This window comes from Cuculus canorus, chromosome 6 (assembly GCF_017976375.1).
Source record: "Cuculus canorus isolate bCucCan1 chromosome 6, bCucCan1.pri, whole genome shotgun sequence".
Lineage (NCBI taxonomy): Eukaryota > Metazoa > Chordata > Aves > Cuculiformes > Cuculidae > Cuculus > Cuculus canorus.
Window position 1 is genome coordinate 38,982,431 of NC_071406.1, and position 14,821 is coordinate 38,997,251.

General features: G+C 40.1%; 1 protein-coding gene across 1 annotated transcript in view; it reads left to right on the forward strand.

The window, feature by feature from the left end:
- The first annotated feature begins 309 nt into the window (after positions 1 to 309).
- The window catches only part of LOC128852503 (sperm-associated antigen 16 protein-like), a 254,316-nt gene continuing 239,804 nt past the window's right edge, over positions 310 to 14,821 (forward strand). The window contains exon 1 of the mRNA XM_054069936.1: positions 310 to 562. Coding sequence (XP_053925911.1) covers positions 548 to 562 — 15 coding nt within the window. The 5' untranslated portion in view covers positions 310 to 547. The remainder of the gene's footprint in view (positions 563 to 14,821) is intronic.

Sequence of the window (14,821 nt, forward strand, 5' to 3'; positions counted from 1 at the left end):
TGAAATTAAATAAAATGCTAAGGCAGCTGTATTGCAGGCAGCGAATGAATTAATAATCTGACTGCTTCCTTCAGGAAATTCAATTATTTTTCACTGGAGTGTCACATTCTATGGAGATAGTGTTAATGGGTTACAGGACTTCTTATAATTGAATTTCAGTTCAAATCTAGGCCTGACAGGTTTGATCAAGATTAAAACTCATTGCGTAAGTGTGGAATTGTTGATCGTCATCTACACGCAACAACCGAAGTGAGATCTCTGTTAGCAAGGAGATTGGGGTCTGACAGAGCAGTGAAAACCTGTCATCTCTCAGTCTTCAGGAGAAACGTAGCCAGGATGGAGAGAAGCTTTGGCCTGGCCTTCGCATGGTGTCTCGGACCCTTACACGTTGCTGCCTTCCACCTCGATTTGTCCGTTCTTTGTTCTTAACACCAGCTTGATTTACACAGATGTCAAATGATAACATCTTCACTCCTGTCAAGTACAGGGCTTGTTTTCCTGAGGAAAGAGTCCTTGGAGAAGGATTTCTGCTGGAAACAAACCTTCAATGATGTACTTACAGGTAGAGTTTTATGCCAATTGCGCAGAAATCATTTCAGAGTGGTGTTTAAGCAATCGAAGTGGATCAAATCTGCTGCTGTGGCTGAACACAACTGCTTGTGTGTAGGACAACTGCTGGGCATCTTGAACTCAATAACACAAAACAGTTTTGTGTACTCCTTAAGAATGCTTCCGTGTTACATTGCAAAAGTATTTGGTTTTTATGTAAATGCAGTCTAATGTCTTACTGTGAATTCTGGCTGTGATCTCAGAGCTTTGTTTCTGGGGGGGAAAAAGCAAAATGTATGTTTGGTCATCAAATTGTTTCGCATGTCATCTAAATGAATTCCTCTTCTTAACTTTCAATCTCACTCTGTTCTCCCTAACAACTCTCCTTCTCTTTCCTACTTCTGCTCTCCTTGTAAAGACTTAATTCTTTCAGCTGAGGTGCTGTATCAGTTGTTTAAATATGGAATTCCGTTACTCAGAATGCAGCCCAAACCATGCAGCGTGGACAGCAATATTACCTTACCCGTAGCAGATGGTTCCAGTTAGTGACTTGTGTCCTTACTATTTTTCTGTATTTAATTTTACAAGTTTTTATCATCTTGTGTCCGTACAGTTCAGATAATGTGCTGTTTGTTGTGAGTCATCCAGAGCAGATCAGCCAATCAGACATTTAACTTCCTACACATCTGAGGTCCTTTTAGTCTTGCAGGAATGCTTCACTCATGGGAGCAGGTGAAGTGCCCAGTGTTTCTGTAACACCTGTAAAGTAGTTGTTCTTGAAGCAATACAGCAAAACCAGATTGTTTGCTGTGAATCAGATCTGTCAACCAGATTTTTATAAGTTAAAAAGTAAAAGTGTAACTATACATAATGCTTTTAAGAATTTATTTGTGTGTACTAGTAGTGTTTGTTACTGTGAGAATTCTTCATGTACACTCAGTTTCCACTCTTCTGATGCATACAGGTTATTAGGTTTTTATTTTTCTTTAGAATACACTACCTCTTCCAGATAATTTAGGAGAAATGCACAGAGCTCTCATGTCTCTCAGCTGTTTAAATATATACATTTTTGCATGCCCATAGCCTAAGAAAATGGCCATTCAAGGTTTTTATAGTAGTCAAGAAATTCACAAGCCTTATCCTTCGTGCTTGAAGCTAAAATGGTTACTATGCTCTACAGTGTACGTGCCCTGGCTTGAACCCAGCAGGTAAAATAGAGCAGCATGTGTCTGTGTTACGATTAATAGAGAGAATGCCCCAACTATGTGTTTCAGCAGAGATCACAGGGTTAGTTAATGTGAATATATTGTTGGTTTTGCGTTATGACAAGTAAGAAAAATAGTAATCAAGGTAGAGATTACATAGGAGCTATTTTTGTTTATAAAGATTATTATTTGGGGAAAAAAACCCCCTCATTTTGAGTGTTTGTAATTTTAACAAGTCTGTTAAGTGATAGTTTTTGTCCAAATATAGCAGTGATTTGTAAGAGATGTTCCCTCAAATTCCAGGGTCTGAGGCTCTGGCAGTTCTTTCTGCTGCTCTTGATCTGATATTCACCGATTTCATTGTTCTGATCTTGCCTCTCCAGCTTCTCTTCTGTTTTGCAAACTAATAGTTCACAGCCAGTTTTTGCCTGCAAACAAAGCTTTCAACAACCAGTGTGCGCAGACTTGCTTTTGTCTCAGAAATCAACCCAGGCGAAGGTTCTTTTGGAAGGAAAAAATGAAAAGAAGCTGACAGGGTTGTGCTAGCACTGCTGTTTGTTTATAAGTCTGTTTAGTTTTAATAGTGGACAGCCTATTATGTGCTAATTAACTATTTTAGGAATTGTGTAGGGATAAAAAAATATGAGAGTGGAAGGCTGACGATACTTGGAACACATTGAAAGCCAATTGGATGCATCCTGGGTTGTATTCTTTTAACTCCTGTATTCTTTCAAAAAACCTCAACGAAACCAACTAACGTACTTGTTTTTATTCTTAACCTTGGTGCTACTTTCACTGATTTTTGGTTCAAGAATCATATCAAGGAGCTCTTTGCAATCTGTGTGTAGTTTCTTTCCACTGTCATCAGGATACACATGTGGCGAGTTCCCAGCTGCCATCTGGTGATGTGGATGAGCTGCCAACTTCGGAGGCTGTGGAAGAGGTTGTTGGTGTCTGTGGTGTGATTAGGACCTCAGAACCTGTCCCTGCCTGTGCAGGAGGCTGTTCTTATTCCTCTCTACCACGTTCTCAGCTGTGCTTTAATGATCTTAAATCTCATACTTTTTCAACAATTCTGTTTCTTTGGAATAAAAAAGTTTGTTTTCTTAAATTTATGAATGTCAGGAAGGCTTTTTAATTGGAGACTTTGGAGCTATAAATAGTGTTCATAAAGTTACAAATCCTGGTTGACTTTTACTTTTAAAAAGCTTTTTACTAGAAATTTTTTTACTGATGGAATTCATCCATCATGGATTTTTTTTTGTCAAAAGTAGCTGTAATAAAAGTAATGGGATGGAATAAGAAAAAAATGAACTTTTTTTGTTTCTCTTCCCAGCTGAATCTATTTCAATATCACTTTGAGTCCTTGGATAGTTGCAACCTTAGAGCAGCTTCCAGTACATAAAGGAGCTCCAGGAAAGCTGGGGAGGGGCTCTTGGTCAGGGAGGGCAGAGACAGGATGGGGAAGAACAGTTTAAAACTGCAAGGGGGGAGTTTGAGGTGAGATCTTGGGAAGAAATGTTTTCCTGTGAGGGTGGGGAGGCCCTGGCCCAGGTTGCCCAGAGCAGTGGTGGCTGCCCCATCCCTGGAGGGGTTCAAGGCCAGGTTGGATGGGGCTTGGAGCCCCTGATCCAGTGGGAGATGTCCCTACTCATGGCAGGGGATTGGAACTGGATGGTTCGTAAGGTCCCTTCCAACCCAAATTGTTCTGTGATTGTATATATTAATGATGCAGCTGAGATTTTATTTTTATTAGTGTTCTTTGAGTCTCTCTCAGCTCTAATTTGGGTATTAATTTCAGTGGGCAAGTTGATGAACTTGTGTTTTCATCCTAAAATACTTGATGCACACCCAGTACGTTTAAGTTGTTTACCGAAGGGTTTTGTGTTTGGTTTTTTTTCACTTTTTCTTCTCAAAATGGCACTTATATATTTAGCAGCAATTGGTATCTGAAGTTCCAGGTGTGTTTGCAGTTGTAGGAGTTAGCAGCAGTCGGTGCCTAAATACTTTTGAGAATTTAAGGCTAATGGGATGAGGTTAGGTCCGCAGTTCTGTCTTAATTTTCTAAGTGTGTTGAAGAGTGATGGATCGAGCTTCTGTTTGAAGTCGACTATCGTTGTATAATGTTGCACCATGAAGGCTAGTTTTCTGATTATCTAGTATCTTAACCAGTTAAACATATCTAATGGCTTCTTGCCACTGATACGCTCCATATTTCTGCTCCCTTTTTGCTCTTCTGCTTCCACCCTGTTTTTTTTTTCTTGCAGAGAAGAAGCAATTTTTCTGGTGGTGGTTGTTTTCTGCTGGTTTAGTTTGGTGAACAGGGGCACCGTGGGATGACAGTGATGCCCTGCGGTGCGAGGGTGAAGCTGTGTTAGCGTTTGTGAGGGCACAGGATCATCTCTCGGGCTGCAAGCTGTTAGGTGAATATGTAACATGGCATCTCATTTCTGTTTCCCACTAATAAGAAGTAGGGAACCATTTCTGCGAGTGATTTCAAGTCTGTTATGACTCTTGCGGAATCTTAAAAGCCTTTGTACATCTGAGGCAGAATTCTGCTGAAGCTCTTGAGTAGTGTGTAAGCTAATGAAACCAGTGGCCAGAGTTTATCGTGGTGTAAAGAGGACTTTGCATCTGTGTGTATTCTGTGTATTCTTCTTCCTAACATATGGCTTTGATTTCTGCCTGGTCCTATATAGATAGTCAGGTAAAACAAGCCTAGCTTGGGTGTTTTTTCTTTGAGAAAGCTGTAATTCTAGTGTTATGATAGCCTTATTGCTTTGTGAATCTTCATGCTTTATCTTTCTATTTAAGTGCATTTAAAAGCTACAAATACAGAGACCTTATATCAGTGCGAAAACCATCGTGGTTATACAGCAGGACCTTCTGTTCAGTGTCTTTTTTTTTCTGTACGTATTTCAACTGCTGCTCTTGGCTGTTGCTTTGAAAGCTGCTTTTTGTGGTTGTTCCCCCCCCCCAAGGAGCATCCAGGTAATTCCATGTTGTTTTATCCCTGTTTCCTCTATGCAATGTTACAGCTTGAAATTTGTAAACTTTACATTTAAAAGGAAAAAAAACTGCAATTTTAAGGCATTATTCTTTGGGGTTTCTGTGATGATAGCAATTTATCCTCTGCTTTTCTTCTTTACGTTCTCTTTAAATTTGGGGTCAGAAAAGGGAAGTTTTGCAGGGAATGTACTCATCAGTTTGATAGAAGCCTCAAAAGAATGTGATGAATGCAGTATTAAGGTCCCAAGCACACACAAATTGTGTGAGTTGGTATTGGCAGTAAAACCTTGGATGAAAACATCCCACGTAGCTTATTTTAGATGTGGAGATGTAGAGTTAGGATCCTTGTTATGGAGCTGGTTTTAATTATGATCTCACAGAATGCTTTTTCTTCATGAAAATGCATTTGTATGTTGTAGAGGGTTTTTCCTATCGAAGCTTCATCGCTGTATATAGAGGACATTAGTGAAAATCATAGGATCACCAGGTTGGAAAGGACCCACTGGATCATCGAGTCCAACCATAATACTGCAGTTCTTTAGGAATCAAATGGAACTTTCAATTCCCTAGCAAGAAGGAAAATGAACTCTGACCTGATCCAAAAGCTGAGGCACCCAAGAACTGGATTTTTCCTATATGTTCCCCTCAGCACAGTAATGTGTCTGACTTTCAGTAGGAGACTTGACATTGAATAGAACAGGAATTCCGTGGGATTTGCCAGTCTCTCTAGATGGCGCATTGGTAATAGAGTGTAGATTAGGTGTTTGTATAAGATGTTTTGTAGTTTTAAAATATGCTTTCTTTAAATGCTTCTGTTCTGAATAAATGAGAGATTGTTTTTTAACTATTGGCCTGTAAATCCTTAAAGAGCAGAGTTGGAAATGCTGCAGTTTTCAGCTAAATTCATCATCTCTAGGTCCGTAATTCAAAGTTTTCTTCAACTTAAGAAGGATAAATATGTTTTCAATTGTGGCAATGATAGATGTTGAGAGAGGAATGATTTCTGTTATGTTGTAGTGAGCGTTACTTTATGCACTTGAAACACAATCCTGAATGTATCCTTTTGTTTTTTCTCCACAGCACAAAAATTTGATTGCTATAAGACCTAAAAAAAATCCCAGTGTGATTTCAGGAAATTTGAATCTAATTTGGAGGCAGAGTATTGCAGTATTTTTTTTTTTCCCAGTTATAGGCTGGAAGTTGGAGACTTTGATAGGATTTTTTTCCAGGGCAGATACAAAGAGGGTGCAGAGGTGTAGTTTATAGCTGAGACATTACAGGCTTTTATCTGATGTGCAGCAATGGCTGAGATCGCATAGAAACTTATCTTTATAAACATATTAAACGCCTTTAGTAATAACAGTTCTGTTGAGCGAAAACTTGTGTTTTTTCCGTGGTTTTACTGTGTGGAAGCTTTTGCCAATGTTGCCTTCATTGCCCGCAAATAGGAGGCAGAAGCACAACAGAAAATGAAACTTTAAGGTGTTGGTATGAGAACGGAAGGCAGAAAGATGAAAGAATGAAATGGTTCGTGAGGAAGGCAAGGCAGCTCTAAGTTAGATGGCTGGAACTTTGGGAGCCTGGAGCAAAAAAGCAATTTGCAATGCAATACAGGCATTAATGTGAGCTTGGGGATGCACAGACGGGAAAAGGTGACTGAATCCTGCGTTACAGATGAAAAGTGAGCTGTAATGATTCTTTGTTTGCTTGAATGCCAACAAGTGGAAGTTTGCAATCACGCATTCTAGATCAGACACGTGAACCTGAAGAGGAACTGCCAATAGAACTAGATTTTATATCTAGGTCCTAAAGGCATTTTCCAAAAATGCTATTTTCTTCCTACTGTTCGTATGTTGGTGATTTACTGTAAGAGCACTTAAAAATACCTGCCAGTTGGAGTAGGACTTAAAATGAGAAAGGTGGCAGTGCAGGTCTCTCCTTCTATGTAAGTGGAATTATGTTCTACACACCATTCCTACCGAGGAATAGAGGGAAACTAAAAAGAACAAAGAGTGGAAGGTTGGGAAGAACACAGCAGATGACTATGAACTGCAAGTGAAACAAGAATAAGGCAGTGATAGTGGTTATAGGTGATAAATAAGGTGATGGAACATGGTTGTGATTTAGTATTTCAGAGGACAAAAAATAGAGCAGAAAAAGCTACAATTAAATTTGTGTGTGGGAAGGCACAGTACAATATTTGTGATGTGAAAAAAAAACAGAATGGGAGAGGACTTCAGATACAGGTAGGATATTAGCAACAGAAATGTAATTTGCCTATTCCTGTCCTTTTGGATTTACTGTGAAGAGGAATATGTTAAGGTGCTTTGCTACCCTAAAGCTTTTACTAAAATCAGAGAAGGATGCCTAGAAGATGGGGAAGGAGATGGCCATGTACTAAAGTTATTTTGTATTACAAGTGGGAGTGAAATTCAGATTTAGAACTTACGAGTTGCATTTTTGTCTGGGTTATTACAGTGGATAAGGGGGAGTCATATTCAAGGAGCAGTTAGACATAACTTTATGTCCAGTGAATCAGGGCTCAAGGGAGAATTTGTACTGCTGTACACGAGTATTGAATTGGGAAAGCTACTAGAAAAAGCGTTTCCTAGGGGAGCAGGTTAAGGAAGCAAAGGAGAGATGGCTTAAGTTATAATAACGGCTTGAAAGGAGGGTACTTCCTCAACACCTGGGTGGTGTGCCCTATTTGCACAATTTATTTATTTGATTTTTTTTCTAAGCTATTTCTGCATGCTACGGGGTTCAGTAACTTTAAGACAGAGTTCTTCAGTGTCCACTTCTCAGCCGTTTTTTCCCCATAGCATCTCACTTTCCTTCTATCCAAGCTGTTTGCTTAGTTTTTCTGAAACTTAACTTTAAGATACAAAAAGTGATTCGTAAAATGGAGAGCTAGAGTAGTATAGGAAACTAAAGTTTATACGGTTAGTATTAATACAAATGAGTACTTACATTAATATGAGGTGGGTGCTGGTCTCTTCTCCCAGGCAACATGTGATAGGACAGGAAGAAGTTGTCCCAAGTTGCACCACAGGAGATTTAGGTAAATTATTAGGGAAAACTTATTCACAGAAATAGTTCTCAGGCCTTGGCAGAGGCTGCCAGGGAGGTGGTGGAGTCCCCATCCCTGGAGGGGTTTAGAACACGGGTGGATGAGGTGCTCGGAGATCTGGTTTAGTAGTGGGAGGGTACGCTTGGACTTGACCTCATTGGGTCCTTTCCAACCTAAAGATACTAATATTAATATTATTGATTATATTCATGGTATGCTGTGATTGCAAAAGATTTATCCACATGAAGTGGTTGTTGTACATAAGCAACCCAAATTATTTTACAACTATGATCAAGTCTGACATGAAGCCTTATATGATGAATCATCAAATGTTTGCAGAGTTGTTTTTTTCTCATGTGCTGTTTTGCGTTTCGTATGTGACTTGGTGGAGAGGGGGAATCTCAAGAATCTGTTTAAGAGTAGCTTCAGAGCTACTAAAAAGTTTATGCATGACACTCTGGAGAGGTCCTCATAGAGACCAGATAAATGAGTAGGAAAACTCTGGGTCACTTGGTAAACTCAGTAGTAACAAAAATCTACTTTTTTCTTTCTACAATGTCTTTTAAATAGAAATAGTCTTACAGAACGGATGTTGCTACTGGAAAGGAGTGGTAAGAGATTAATGTGATCCAAGGGCTGGAGCACCCCCTGTATGAGGGCAGTCTGAGAGAGTTGGGGGTGTTCAGCCTGGAGAAGGCTCCAGGGAGAACACAGAGCATCTTCCAGTGCTGAAAGGGGCTCCAGGAGAGCTGGGGAGGGGCTCTGGATCAGGGAGGGCAGGGACAGGGTGAGGGAGAGCGGTTTGGAGCTGAAAGAGGGGAGATTGAGATGAGATCTTAGGAAGTTCTAGAATTAGTATTAAGCAAGGGGGGCGGGTTTGGAGAGCTGAATGATCTTTAAGGTTGTTTCCAAACCATTCTGCGAGTCTGTGAATATTGCAAATGGTTCAACAAGAGGTCCCTTTGCAGTGCTGTCTAAAGACAGGGATGCAGGTCTAAGGCAAGACATATTAGGAATAGGTAGGAAAGTTACTTGTTTTTCTGTCTGTGGTCATGGTACGATCAGGGTGGAGAATAGGAGGCTACCAAAAAAAAAAAAAAAAAGGAAGAATTTCCCAATATGCCATCATCAGTTTCAAAAAGTTAAGAAGTGTCTCCATCATTGACTCTGATTTATTTAGAAGGGGAACAAAGTATATTCCTAATAGGAGTATTTACTTAGCAGACTAAAGGAGAGCAGGATTCCGTAGATGAAAAGGGAGTCTAAGGACATTCTGGGTTAGAAACAGTGTTGCTGCTTAATGAAGAATGTAGTTGGGCATTTCATGGATATACCAGCAGTTACAGTAAACTCTTTAGTCTTGAAAGAAACAGACAATTTCTAAATCTGTCTGTCTCCGGTAGAAATTAGTTTGGGAAAGTGTAACAGCCTGGGTTTTAAGGGGTGCAAGTACAGACATTGTCTGCTCTGGCTTCGTCATCTGTATCTGTGATGATGAACGTGGAACAGACTGGCTTCCTTGCACCTTCAGGCAGTTCTTAGCAGCTTTGGTTCCACTGCTGGCACGGTTGTTAAGTCCATCTGGCAATGCCTCACTTACATGTTCTGTTGTATCCGCTTCCTACGGCACTGAAAATATTTATGCTGAGTTAACAGTGACAGATAATCAGCGTTCTCACTATTTGATATAGTACTTACTGCTAATAACTACAGTAATCAATTAATTACCTTTTCTTTATAGAGAATCCGTTCCTCTCCAGTATTGGCAAGTTGAGTGCTTTGTACCCGCATGCCAAAGTACTCTTACAGCTTTGTTTTCATTATTTATCATTACATGGAGCTTGGAATAATGGTTACTACCTGCCCCCAAACAGAATCTGTATGATTAAATGCAGAAAGGAGTAATATGGACAGCATCTGCAACGGATAATTGCAAATAACTCAATAGCTAATGGTCCTTGGATGTGTTTACTAGTTCATTGCGGTGATATACGGACATTTGTGAACCTGATGTGCCCTATAGCAGTTACTGAGATGATTACAGTTTGTACTTTAGTCATGTGAAAAAAATCACTGTATACTAGATACACAGGATTTGAGGCTCCTGAGAGCGTGTTAAAAGCAAAGTATGTATTTGAGGAAGAACCACAGAATCGTTTGGTTGGAAAGACTTTAAAGATCGTGCAGTCCAGCCATACCTGTCCACTGCTAAACCACTTCCGAGCACCTGGTACACCTATCTTTAAAATCCTTCCAGGGATGATGGCTCTACCACATCCCTGGACAGCCTCTGCCAGTGCTTCACCGCTCCTTCATGAAAGAAATTTTTACTGATGTCTAACCTGAACCTCCCCTGGTGCAATTTGAGGCTGTCCTATCACTTGTCACTTGGGAGAAGAGACCAGCACCCAGCTCACTACGATATCCTTTCTGGAAGCTACTGACAGTGACAAGGTCTTCAGCTTGTTTGCTAATATTTGGTATGTTTATAAAAGAATTGCAAAATATAAGATTTAATTGAACCTCTAGCATCAATATTGATCACCATTACAGGTTGAGAGGAGAACCTTGAGGAGAAGATATATTTTCTTATTAGATGTGCAAGATAGGATCATATCAGACTAAATTTCTAAAACCATTTTTTTCCAAGCCTTTTTACAGTGCATGCTTTAGAAATAAGATCAAAATGAACTGGGATGATGTATATTTTGGAACATACATAAGTGGATGTGTGATCTTGTACTAGCTTCTAAGGGATTTGTCCTCTGTTCTGGCACTGCTTGCACTCGTGATGTTTTTGGGACGTTTGGCACTTTTTCATCTTCACTTTGCACAGAAGTCTCGGGGACAGTGCTTACAGATCTGGGACTCCAATCACCTGTAATGCTGCTGCTTAGCTTACGTAGATGGTGAGAAAAGTGTCTCTGAACTGGCTGGTAACCCTGGAAAGCTGCATGTCGGGTAGAGGAATGCAGCAATTATTGTTTTGTGTGGGTTTGAGCATCACGGCAAATGTGCCCAATAGCTGGGGATGGGTCTTTGGTCACCCTCATCCTGTGGGAGATGTCCCTGCCCATGGCAGGGGGTGCAACTGCATGGACTTTGAGGTCCCTTCCAACCCAAACCATTTTGTGATTCTGTAGTAGGGAAAATTCATATTATGAACATTTATATATATATAAATCCATCTCCATCATGTTATCAGCATTATCTCTAACAGGCTGAATCGAATAGCATGGCACATGCAGCACGTGCTGCTGTAACTGAAAATATTATTGAAGTTTAATTGCACAGTAATAAAAATTTAAATCTGCCAAATAAAATTATAATTGGTAGAAGTTTCTGTGTTTTATGGCACCGTTGTTTATTTTAATGTTGATCATAAATGCGGTTGCGTTTCGAAGCATAGGCCTTTTAAAGGAAGGGATACGGAACATGTTTGGAAGTAGCACGTGGTTATTTGTGACTTACAGAACTGCTCTGAAAATCCAGGCAATGGAGAGTGCCTTGTATCATCGTAATTTATTGCGGCTCTTTCATTTGTGTTGTCTTATTTCTCCTTGGCAAATGATCAGACTTCGTTTTGTAATGGTGTTTTCACTTCTTCATATGAAATTAAATTATATACGTGGATGTGCTGTACTCTGTGTTGTAGGAATAGAGACGCTGGTTTGTGCCTTGGAAGGGGTTGATTATCCATGTGAAATATTATAGTGTTTTAAAAACCAAATGGGAGTGGATTCTGTTGTCATGATGTGATGACGCTGTGATGACAAATTCAGGTACACGCTTTTAGAATTGATAGAATCATAGAATGTCCTGAGTTGGAAGGGACCCACAAGGATCATTGAGTCCAGCTCCTGTCTCTGCCCAGGACAACCCCAACACTCACACCGTGGGGCTGAGGGTATTGGCCGAACCCTGCTGGAATATTGTCAGGCTGTGCCTGCTTCCCTGGGAGCTGTTCCAGGGCTCCACCATCTCCTAATGTCCATCCTAACCCACCCCTCATGTCTTCCCAATATTCCCTTGTGTCCTGTCATTGGTCACCAGCCAGAAGAGCTCAATGCTATGATTACAGCAGTGCTGAATTAATTCTTTCACGTGTCATAATTTTACATTTGTGAGTCCTGTTAATGGTAATCAGAAGCAGGTATTTAAAATCTACGTATCGGTACTGGTGTAGACTTCGTACCTTGGAGTTGTAATATTGAATTGCTTAATTTTAAATTAAGAAATTAATTTTAATTGCATGTTTTAAGTTAAATTCCCACCATCAAGGAGTAGTAAATTAAAGTTGGATGATTATTATATCACTTTATTTGGACTGTAAGGAATTTATCACTCAGAATTTTTAGTACATTCAAGCACTAGGATGATTTTACCGTGACTCTTCAGCTCGTTGACTCAGCAGAGATTGTTGGTCATGCTGTATCTTGTAGCAGACTAGGTTAATCAAAAGAAGGGGTTAAAATGGATTTGATGAGATGTCTGGGATCACAGAAGTGTTGGAAGATGCTGCCTGTAGTACTTCTGCATGGCACAGGTGTCCTTTCTAAGACGGAACAGGTCATCTTGTTGATCTTGGTAAGTATTTGTATTCCACTCAGTGAAGGAGCGGAGCTTAAGTTTATGGATTGTTCTGTGGTCAATCTTGAACAAGCTCTAGAAGCTGTTCTGTGGTTCCTGAGACTCCAGGCTCTCGGGCCTCTAAGCAACTGTGCAGCTCCTGGGGCTGCAAAGTCGCTGTCTACGCCAGCGTACGTGGATGTACGTCAATGGAGATCTGTGGTTTTGTGGATGCTGTGAACTTCCTTAGAGATGTTGGCTTCTAAAGCAAAATATTCTGAAATGCCATGGATGCCTGTTGTGCCAGTGGGTGGTTCCTTGCTCCGATTCTGTGCTTCGCTTGTTTTAAATACAGAAGTGAACGTTCCCATTTGTCTCTAGAGTACAGATCACATTACGGACCTCACACATGAGTGGTGTGTTTATTTCTCACAGCACCATCCACAATCATGTTGCTTTAAACTGAGAAATATGGTTAACTTGGATGTTTGCTAAGAAGATTTTAAGTTTTGGCAGAGGCTGAAGTGTTAAGGTTGCTTTATTTCTGGAGGGCTGGGCACTGGGTTTTGCATAGAGGACGTTTTTTCCTATTATACTTTCTGAAATAGTGGCAATAAAAGTTAAATAAACTGTAGCACTAAAACTCAGAAGAAAATTATTACATTTTAGTGATCGATCTTCTTATAATTATCAGCTTCTTTGTATTCTTTAAAGCCTTTGTGTTATTAATCATTTAGAAATATGGTTTTGTATAGCCACAATCATAGAATCAGAGAACGATTTGGGGTGGAAGGGACCCCAAAGCCCATCCAGTTCCACCCCCTGCCATGGGCAGGGACACCTCCCACTGGATCAGGGGCTCCAAGCCCCATCCAGCCTGGCCTGGAACCCCTCCAGGGATGGGGCAGCCACCACTGCTCTGGGCACCCTGGGCCAGGGCCTCCCCACCCTCACAGCAAAACGTTTCTTCCCAAGATCTCATCTCAATCTCCCCTCTTTCAGCTGAAAACCATCTCCCGTCATCTTATCCCTGCCCTGCCTGATCCAGAGTCCCTCCCCAGCTTTCCTGGAACCCCTTTCAGCACTGGAAGCTGCTCTAAGATTTCCTCGGAGCCTTCTCTTCTCCAGCTGAACAACCTCAACTCTCTCAGCCTGGCCTCATATGGAAGGTACCCTTAATCATCTCCCTGGCCTCCTCTGGAACTGCTTGAACAGATCCATGTCCTTCCTGTGCTGAAACAAAACACCACTGACGCGCAACAGCTTTCATTTTTTAATTTTATTCTTTTTTCTAGTAGAAAATTATGTGTATTTCTTGATGAGTGCTAATCAGTGCTTTAGTCCAAAAGGTTCACATGTCCATGGTACAGTTACACATTGATGGTAGTATCTTCATGTTTACTTTTGTATTTTTTAAGAAAGGAAATATTGTCAGGGTTATAAACTGAATTAGGAGGATTTATGTGGCCACAGCCTTTGTTAGGTGATTTTTGGTTTTTATTAGCAAGCTGAGCAAGATGTAGCATGCAGTAAAAGTTTTACTGTGCTCTCCTGCTCTTGTTTTCATGTTGTCTTCCTTAGAAATCAGATGTTTGTCAAATAATTGTGATGGTGATTAAAATAGTGCAGTGAACTGGTGGTGTGTTATACTACAGTTACTATGGACACTGGAACGTTTTGGAGCTGAGTTGTTTCAGTATTAATAGTTGTATGGCTACTGAGTGTTTTGCTGATGGCGTTCTGTTGAGTGGATGCACTAAATATATTCATTGATTTTTTTTCATAGCCTGCTAGAAAGGAATACCTTATTCCTTTAATCAAAGAAAACATGAAAAAAAAGATAAAATAATGGTTTGGCTACTATATTTGATATTAATTCTTTATCTGTCTTGCAGCAGAGCACTTATTCGATAGTTTCCTGTTTAGTGTTTGGTTCCTTTTGAATCCATCAATCTTCCTTGCACCAAAACTGAGCTACGTGCAGAACAAAGTGGAATATCCCGATTTTTATCATGGGAAAAAGAGAAACAGGATCAGGTTTCAATCTCTTTTAAAAACGTACTTTGAACCTTAAAATAAATTGGAGTCTTATGTCATCTTAATAGTGGTTGTTGTTCACATCTTTCCTCAGGAATTGTCAGATTCTTGTGAAAACTAGAAGCTGAGGAAAAGCAAAATAGGGGTTTAGACATCTCATACTGCAGTTTGTTTTTTTTGTAGGTTATTTCACAGACTTGACTTTATTTTTGATGATTAAGATTCATTCGTTGTGGGCAATTACAGCCAGGACTGTTTTCATTCTTATGTATTTGTATTAAATTCTGTTTGAATGTGTAGGCTTTTGGTGATCCTGAGATTGCTTTGAAAGCTGTGATAGTTTGGACAAGAACAGAGATAGTGTGGAACAAAATTCCTCTTA